Here is an 8,954-nt window from a genome sequence, read left to right as displayed (position 1 = left end):
CTTTTGAACTGTGGTGTTGGAGAAGACTCTTGAGAGTCCCTTGGACTGCAGGGAGATCCAACCAGTCCATTCTGAAGGAGATCAGCCCTGGGATTTCTTTGGAAGGACTGATGCTAAAGCTGAAACTCCAGTACTTTAGCCACGTCATGCGAAGAATTGACTCATTGGAGAAGACCCTGATGCTGGGAGGGATTGGGGGCAAGAGGAGAAGGGGATGGCAGAGGATGAGATGGCTGGATGGCATCACTGACTCGATGGACGTGAGTCTGAGTGAACTCCGGGAGTTGGTGATGGACAGGGAGGCCTGGCGTGCTGCAATTCATGGGGTCGAAAAGAGTCAGACATGACTGAGCGACTGATCTGATTTGATCTGATATATATATATATATATATATTTTTTTTTTAAGTCAAAAGAAAATATACTCAAATATTGAGCACGGTGAGAAGCCTCTGGGTTGTAGAATTAGGTGTACTTTCTCTTCTCTTCCTTTATAATTTCTAGGCTCTACAAATTTTTTATACTATCCCTTTTCTCTTATAAAATAATATCAAAGAAAAGGCACGTTTCCCTTCCTACCAAAGTTTCCAGGGGGTGCCTGTGACAGAACAGGAATCCCTAAACCTGTAGCAACATCCAGTTTCTGAGACCTAGACCACACACAAACAAAGCGGCTCGCATTCAGCATTTCCAGGGACCTTCCTGAAGTCTGCGGGGGTCAGCGTGCAGGCTGCTGGGCTAAGTTCAGGTGGGCTGGCCGAGGGGCAGGCCAGAGGCAGGTGGGTCGGTTCGTGGTCACCGAGGGCTACCTGCCCTCGCCACCATCCTTGGCCCCTCCTTGTCAGAATCCAGTGTCTGCTCCCTCTCCACGAGGTGTTACAGAAAGTTCCATGTTAGCTGAAGAAGTTCAAGCTTCCTTCCTTTCTGGGAAGCTTACATTTTTATATAAAACTCTGAAGTTCACCTCACACCTATCAGAATGGCTCTTATCAAAAGACGAGGTAACAGGTGTTGGCTAGGGTGCGGAGAAAAGGGAGCCCTCTCGCACTGTTGGTGGGAGTGAAAATTCGTGCACCATTGTGGAGGAGAGCGTGCAGAGTCCTCTAAAAACTAGAACTACAGCTACCTTATGACTAAGTAATCCCACGTCTGTTTATTTATCCAAGGAAAATGGAAACACTAACTCAAAAGGTATCTGCAGGCATATGTTCACAGCAGCATTATTTACAACAGCCAAGACATGGGGACACCTCAGCGTCCATTAGTGGATGAACAGATAAAGAGGTGTGGGGCATAGATGTAGTGGAATCTGCTGCTGCTACTGCTGCTAAGTCGCTTCAGTCGTGTCCGACTCTGTGTGACCCAATATACGGCAACCCACCAGGCTCCCCCGTCCCTGGGATTCTCCAGGCAAGAGTACTGGAGTGGGGTGCCATTGCCTTCTCCATAATGGAATCTAACCAGCCATGAAAAAAACGAGGTCTTGCCAGTGTAATGACATGGATGGAGCTTGAGGGCATCATGCTAAGTGAATTCAGTCAGGCAGAAGACTAATACTGTAAGATCTCACCTACGTGCAGCCTTTTCAAACAAAACAAACAAGCTCATAGACAGACTCGTAGACACAGACTCACAGGTACAGGTTGGTGTACAGAGGCTCGGGAAAGGAGGATGTGAAATCGGTGAACAGGGTCAAAAGATACTAACTTCCAGTTAAAAAATAAATAAATCATGGGGGTGTTCCCTTCGATGTGGAAACGATAGTTAATAATCCTGCACTACATGTTTGAAAGTTACTGAGAGAGTAGACCATCAAAGTTCTCATCACAGAAAACAAATGTTTGTAACTGTGTGTGGTGAAGGTTGTTAACTGGACTTATCATGGTGATGATTTTGTAATATAAATATCAGATCATCGTGTGGGACTCCTGAAACATGTAATGTTCTATGTCGATTACACCTCAGTTAAAAAGAGAAACAGACTCTGAAGGGTCTGTCCAAGTCTTTCTGCTCAGAGGCCTCTCAGCCATCCCTGCCAGAGATGGGCCTCGATATTTTTAGTGGAGGAAGTAGGTTAATGAAAACTGGGATTCTTGGAACAGTAAAGCTAGAAAAAAGGCTGGATACCCACAGCTTCCTGACTCGTTCATCTCAGAGGTCGGAATCAACCCTGGAAAGGGCAGAGATAACCCAGCCCAAGTTACATGGTGGACAGTAGACCAGGTCTTGAACCCACATCTGCCGCCTCTCTCAGCCAGATGTTCCTAGAACAGCTTCCCAAGAGCTTCACATGTGCCTTCAAATGCCACATCATTCACCCATTTAAAGCAAACAGTTCAGTAGCTTTCACATGCAGAGAGTTGTAACCATTGCTGCAGTCAGCATTAGAACGTTTTCATCAGTCCCCTCCAGAATCCATTAGCTCATGGCCGTCACCCGCTTGTGCCCTGTCCTAGGCGCCCCTGACCATCTTTCTGTCTCCGTAGACTTATCTATTTCTGGACAGTCCGTGTAAGTGGAATTCAGTGCAGTCATTCAGCATCTGGTCTTTGTGAACAGGCCTCTTGCACTCAGCACGGAATCTTCCAGGCTCATCCACGTCATGTGTAATCAGGGCTTCGTTTCTTGTCTCTGATACCATTTACCGTAAGAAGATACCAGGCTCAATCTGTGGGTTCATCAGTCGATGGACACTTGGACTGCTTCCGCATTTTGACTGTGACGAATCACGCTGCTGTGAACGCTCGTGTGTAAGTTTCTATGAGGCTGCACATTTTAATTTCTCTTGAGTGGAAGCTGGGGGTTATATAATCATCCTCTGTTAACCTTCTGAGGCGTTGCCAGGCTGTTTTCCAGAGCCCCACTCCGTGCTGCGTTACACTCCCAGCAGCTGTCCGAGGGCTCCAATTGCCTGTCTTTTTGATTAGAGATGTCCTAGTGGGTGTCAAGTGGCGTCTCGTCGTGGTTTTGATTAACACTGCTTTTTTCTTTTTCACCCACGTGCTCAGAACCCTTCGGCAGCTACCGGCTGCATTTGTAAGATCGTAACTCTTTGCTCTGGTTCATTGCTGAGGCCCCCGTTCAACCATAGCGTCTTCCCTGCTAAGGGCCCCTCTGGGAGGGCATCCACCAGACAGGCCACCGATCTCACTGTCTGCCCTCCCCATTTTCTTGAGGCCAGAACACCTTCTGCCTGCTTAGGCTAGCTGTTATGGAAAGTGCATTTTGATTGCAAATTCCCCACATAACATGGAGCATTGGGGTTCTCAGAGCAAAACTGGGAAGGTGTGGGTGGTCTCTTCTAAGGCCGGGGGGCCCTGACCAGGCAGGCAGGCTGCAGGAGGCCTCGGGAGAGGGCGCGGGGCTCAGTCTGTCCCTCCCGCGGCCGTGGGGCAGGTGACTAGAACACAGCACTGGCCAAGTCCCCGGCAAAGCCCGAGCTGGGCAGGACCTTGGCTCCCGTTCTCGACGTTTGCTTTCTTTTTTTAAAAACTTCTGCTCTTCTGCCCAGATTAGGGTCAGGTCCATTTTAGCCTAATCTAAAGTTTCTCTTATGCTTTTATAAGAAACCCACTTAACAGGCTCACTTGTAATAAAGAATCAGCCAGCTTTTTTATTTAAAAAGATGTCTCTCTTGTCTGATCTCCAGGTTCCTGTTCTGGTGATGCTTTTGGTTCTGGGGATTCTCTGAATTCACTTCTGTCACAAACACCTGTGTTCATCGAAACCAATGTTGTGAAAATCCTTTACTTAAATGCCCTTAGGGTCCTCCCCAACTTGCCCTGCTCCAATCCCCTTGTAAACAAAAATGGCTTAGGTTTGATTCAGTGGTTTGATTGTGTCTTCATGCTTCCAAATATCGCTGAAGCGTCTTAAATCCAAAAGGTCCCCTTTCTTCACTTTGTCCGATGACTGACACATGGTTCACCGCCCTCTAGGGAATTTCCCCTGGGTGGGGGCCATTCCCCTCAGCAAGGCAGGACCTTTGCGCAGAAATAATTTCTAAACAGGTCTACCCCTCCACCACCCAGCCTCCCCCCTTCAACCGAAGTGAATTAATCACCCGCAGAAGGCCAAGGCAACCTGCCCCTTTGCTGCGGTTATTGTTGGCGCTGAGTCGCTGAGTCGAGTCCGACTCTTTGTGACCCCATGGACTGCAGCCCACCGCCCACCAGGCTCCTCTGTCCATGGGATTCTCCAGGGAAGAACACTGGAGTGGTTGCCATCTCCTCCAGGGGCTCTTCCCCACCCGGGGACTGGACCCGGGTCTCCTGCTCTGCAGGCGGGCTCTTCCTACTGGGAAATCCCTTCCCAGTAGGAACCTTTATTTCAGTGGGGAGCTTACGGCCCAGAGGCTGAGTTGGAAGCGAGGCAGATGTCATGTCTGGGCCCTGGGGCACAGTTCAGAGAAGAGCAGGGAAAGCATTCTGCCTTCCGATCCCTCAGCTGCGCCTGGACATGGTGGCTGTCCGGTCAGCAGGTCTCCCCTGGGAGCTCAGTTCTCGGGGCCCTAAGAGTCACTGCGCGTCCGGGTGTGCGGGCCGGCGCCTCCCTCGCCAGCAGGTGGCGCTGCGGCCCTGCAGCGTGCGGACAGCGCCCCGCGGTCCCTGCTCTCCGCCAGGCCCCCGCGGGGCCCGGGGAACCAGCCGTTCGGGGGCTGCTCTCCCCGGCCCGACCCTCCGCCCGGCTCCAGCGGACCCAGCCGCTCAGGGGCTGCTCCCCGCCCGGCCCCCCGCCCGGTCCCGCGGACCCAGCTGCTCACTGGGCTTCCTCCTCCAGGTCTGTGCGCGCTCTCCATCAACCATTCCAATTCCTACGTGGCCTACCCCGGGAGCCTGACCACAGGCGAGATTGTGCTCTACGATGGACACTCCCTGGTCAGTCCGCGCGGCCGCGTGGTCAGCTCCGGGTGAGGGGCGGGCTCGCGGCCGGGAGGTGAGGGGCGGGCAGGGCCGCGGCCCTGGGTGTGCACGGGACCATCACGCGCTCTGCGCCCGTCGCCATGCGTCCACGTCGCCACGAGGCAGTCAAATGGAGTGACGCGTGTCCTGTGGGCCGCGGTGCGCTCTGCGACGCCTGCGCCTGTGCTGCCCCTGCCCACCGAGCTCCCCGGAGCCGGGCCCCAGAGGTGCATCAGCCCACGGCTGGTCACCGTCTCCCCAAGGGCAGGAGAAGGGACGGAAACGCAGCGGCCTTGAAGCCGAGCCTAGACCCGGACAGCCCGGCAAGGGGGGGGGCGTCTCGGAAGGAAGGGGGAGGGGCGGGAGGTGGACGGCACCCCGGCGCCCCGCCATCGACCCCGCCGGCCCTGTCGCCAACAGAAGCCCGTGTGCACCATTGCTGCCCACGAGGGCACGCTGGCCGCCATCGCCTTCAACTCCTCGGGCTCCAGGCTGGCCAGCGCCTCAGAGAAGGTGAGTGCTGCCCGCGGCCGTGTCCTTGGGGGCCCCCCTCTGCCAGGGGTGCGGAGGGCCCCAGGCGCCAAGGAGCTGCTGGGGGGGACCATGGCACCAGCGCTCGGAACTCACTTTAGAGGGAGGCCCTCGACCCCGAGTGTGCCGCCTCATCTATCATCTCTGCAGACCCAGGGCCTCCGCGTGTAGGGCGTGAGCAGTTCTGCCCAGAGCCTCGCGGTCTGACCAAGAACCGGCGTGCCCGTCTTCACAGACAGATCGGGGTTCTGGGAAGCCAGAGCAGACGGATGGAGCAGCCAGCGCCTTGGGCTTGGGTGGGGAGGACAGGGAGACGGAGGCTGTTCAAGTCACCTTCCAAGAGCAGCTTACACGGCATGTGGACAGCCCTCCGTGTTTTCTCTCCGGGGTCAGATGGTCCAGACCAATCCAGGGAGCTCCCCTCCAAAGGGGCAGGTCTGCAGGAAGAAACGCCCACCTGCTCTCTCCTCCAGGGCACTGTCATCCGGGTATTCTCCGTTCCCGACGGGCAGAAGCTCTATGAGTTCCGGAGAGGGATGAAAAGGTCTGTGTTCACCGTGTGTGTCTGCGCGTGCTCAGTCGCTTCAGTCGTGTCCGACTCTACGGCCCCAAGGACTGTAGGCCACCAGGCTCCTCTGTCCATGGGATTCTCCAGGCAACAATACTGGAGTGGGTTGCCATGCCCTTCTCCAAGGGATCTTCCCGACCCAGGGATTGAACCCGAGTCTCTTGTGTCTCCTGCATTGGCAGGCGGGTTCTTTACCACTAGTGCCACCAGGGAAGCCCTAAAACCCAGTGTACGTGCCTGAAGTTTAAAATATGCCTCATTGTTAAACAATGCTGACCATCACGTGAGCCTTCAGCGAGTCAACCCTTTTATAGTTGTCACACCAAGGACCACTGATGACAGATCACCATGACAAATAGAATAATCACGAGAAAGCTTAAAATATGTTAAGCGGGACTGAAACGTGACCCAGAGACACAGAGGGAGCACATGCTGTGGGGAAGACCGCCCCAGAGGACAAGCTCCACGCAGGGCCCCACGAGCCCCCAGTTCGTAAAAAATTGCAGTCTGCAGCCACCACGAGGTGAAGCCCAACGCAACGAGGCCTGCCTGCGCCCGGACTCTCCGGGATACGTTTATGTGTCTCTTTTCTTATGAAGCTGATTCCAAGCAGGAGGCCGCTCGCCTCGCTCGTTCCCGGGCTCACCCTCCCACTGTGGCTGTGTCTGCAGGTACGTGACCATCAGCTCCCTGGCTTTCAGCATGGACTCGCAGTTCCTCTGCGCCTCCAGCAACACAGAGACCGTGCACATCTTCAAGCTGGAGCATCTCGCCAACAGGTAGGACCGGAAACCCCCTGGAGACTAGAGCAGGGCCCACCTGCAGGCCGAGGATCGGGCTCCTCCCCTCAGGCCAGCAGCGGTGTAAAACCAGAGATGAAGTGCACAATCAGCGGGATGTGCTTGCGTGTGTGCATGCTAAACCGCTTCAGTCGTGTCCGACTCTGTGTGACCCCGTGGACTGTAGCCCGCCAGGCTCCTCTGTCCATGGGACTCTCCAGGCCAGAATACTGGAGTGGGTTATCATGCTCTCCTCCAGGGCATCTTCCCGACCCAGGGATCGAACCCACACTAGTGCTACCTGGGCTTGAATCATCCCCAAACCATCCCCTCCCCCTTAGTCCGTGGAAGAACTGTCTACCATGAATCCAGGCCCTGGTGCCCAAAAGGCTGGGGACCGATGAATGAGAGGAGTGGGGTCCTGGTCTGACCAGCGCCCCCTGACTTCTCTGCTAAGGCCGCGAGCCTGTGTTACTCGCTGTCTCCACTAACGTGGTGAGTGTGTCAGCGGCAGACTCGGGGCAACCCCTGGGGCTCAGGGGCTGCCCTCCTGAGCCCGCAGCCGCGCTCCCGTAAGCAGGAGGCCGCAGGCAGGTGAGCTGCTGTGACTGGACTCCCGTGTGCTCGTCTGCAGAACCTGATGCAACAACGATCGTGTGTGCGTGTGAAGTCTCTGGCAGGTTCCTTGTAGTGTAGCGCTGGGCTCAGAGGGAAACCAACTCAGCACTCAGCAGAGCGCTCTCGGTGGGCTCTCGGTGTCAATACGGCCATGCTCAGGCCAGCCTTGTGCCAGAGCCTTGAGCGTGGACCTGCTTCGCCCCTGCTGAGCTTTTAAAACTGAAGATCTGTGGCCGTTCTGCCACCCGGGCCAACTTCCCACCCCCAGCGTCTGCTGGCTTTCTGTCTCTGGGTCACATTTCGGTTGTCCTGAGCATATTTCAAACTTTGGCGTGATTATTCCGTTTTCATGGTGAGCTGTCATCGGTGATCTTTGGTGTGAGGATTGCAAAAGGATGTATGACTCGTTGAGGGCTCAGGTGATGGTCAGCATCTTTTAGCAATAAGGCATGCTTTAAATGAAGGCATGGACGCTGTTTTTAGACATCTTCCCAGTGTACACTAACCAGGCTGCAAGATAGCGTGAGCATCACCATTACACACATGGGAAAAACAAAACAGCTGTGTGACACGCTGTGTGGCTGGGACTGGATCTGAGCTGGCAGCATCCCCACGGTCTGCCTGAGTGCTTCCTCTCCAGCACCACGCGCCTGCCTGGGCCTCCAGGGCTCCAGGCTGACCCTGGGCGGGGAGAGCCTGTGCTGGGCTGCAGCCCGGGGCGTGCACGTCGGTGTCACAGACTTCATGGCGAGGAGCAGCACATGCTCGCGGCCCACCGTGCAGCAGTCAGGGCATCTAAAACAGTGTCTGTGTTTCTCTGGCCGTGTTGGGCTCAGTGGCAGCACAGGGACTCCTCTCTAGTTGCCTCAGGCCTCCCTGCCCCGTCCACCGGGGCGCTGACTCCCGCTGCTCGTCTGTCTCTGCATCCGACCTGTCTTCCCACCACTCCCCCACCCCGACTCTGAGTCAGACCTGCCTCAGGGCCCAGCCTGGGACTCCCCCAAAGCCTCCTGCTCACTGCAACCCCAGAGACCCCATTACGAGAGAGCACCTGCTGTGCGCCCGCCCCGCGGTGTGGCTGCTTCAGTTCTCCGAGCAGGCAACCCAAAGGCCCCGCCTCCCGGGGAGGAGCACCCCGGCTGTGCTCCCGGCGGCCCCCTGGCTGGGCGTCCCTGCGGACGCGCTCACGTCTTCTCTCCGCACGTCTGTGTTGCGTCCGCCTCAGATGCGGAGCCTGGGTGCAGCCGGGGCCTCTGTAGACCCCGGCCCCTCAGCACAGAGCCCCAGGGACCGCAGGCCTGTCCGTGAAGCCAGGACGCTGGGAGGACATGGGCCTGGGAGCGCCGGGTGCCTCTGGACGAGACCCCACGGCCAGGGGATGTCCAGGTGGTGATGGCGAGAAGCAAACCCCAGGGCCCTGAGCTGGGGCCGCTTCCCCCCGTCTGTCCGTGTCCCCACTGTCCGTCCCGCGTCCTGCCCCTGTCCTGCGTCCCCCCTTCCGTCCTGCATACCCCCGTCCACCCCGCATCCCGCTCCCGTCTGTCTCGCGTCCACCCCGT

The 8,954-nt window shown here is 56.4% G+C and overlaps 1 protein-coding gene across 1 annotated transcript in view; it reads left to right on the top strand.

The window, feature by feature from the left end:
• WIPI1 (WD repeat domain, phosphoinositide interacting 1) overlaps positions 1-8,954 on the top strand; it is a 37,768-nt gene that overhangs the window by 21,041 nt on the left and 7,773 nt on the right. Inside the window, exons 7-10 of the mRNA XM_010856477.1 lie at positions 4,778-4,875; positions 5,320-5,412; positions 5,904-5,974; positions 6,670-6,777. Of these exons, the coding sequence (XP_010854779.1) occupies positions 4,778-4,875; positions 5,320-5,412; positions 5,904-5,974; positions 6,670-6,777 (370 nt within the window). The remainder of the gene's footprint in view (positions 1-4,777; positions 4,876-5,319; positions 5,413-5,903; positions 5,975-6,669; positions 6,778-8,954) is intronic.

This window comes from Bison bison, unplaced genomic scaffold (genome assembly GCF_000754665.1).
Source record: "Bison bison bison isolate TAMUID 2011002044 unplaced genomic scaffold, Bison_UMD1.0 scf7180017864371, whole genome shotgun sequence".
NCBI classification, from domain to species: domain Eukaryota; kingdom Metazoa; phylum Chordata; class Mammalia; order Artiodactyla; family Bovidae; genus Bison; species Bison bison.
Note: the sequence above shows the minus strand (reverse complement) of the source record. Positions and strands in the feature narration are given on the sequence as shown.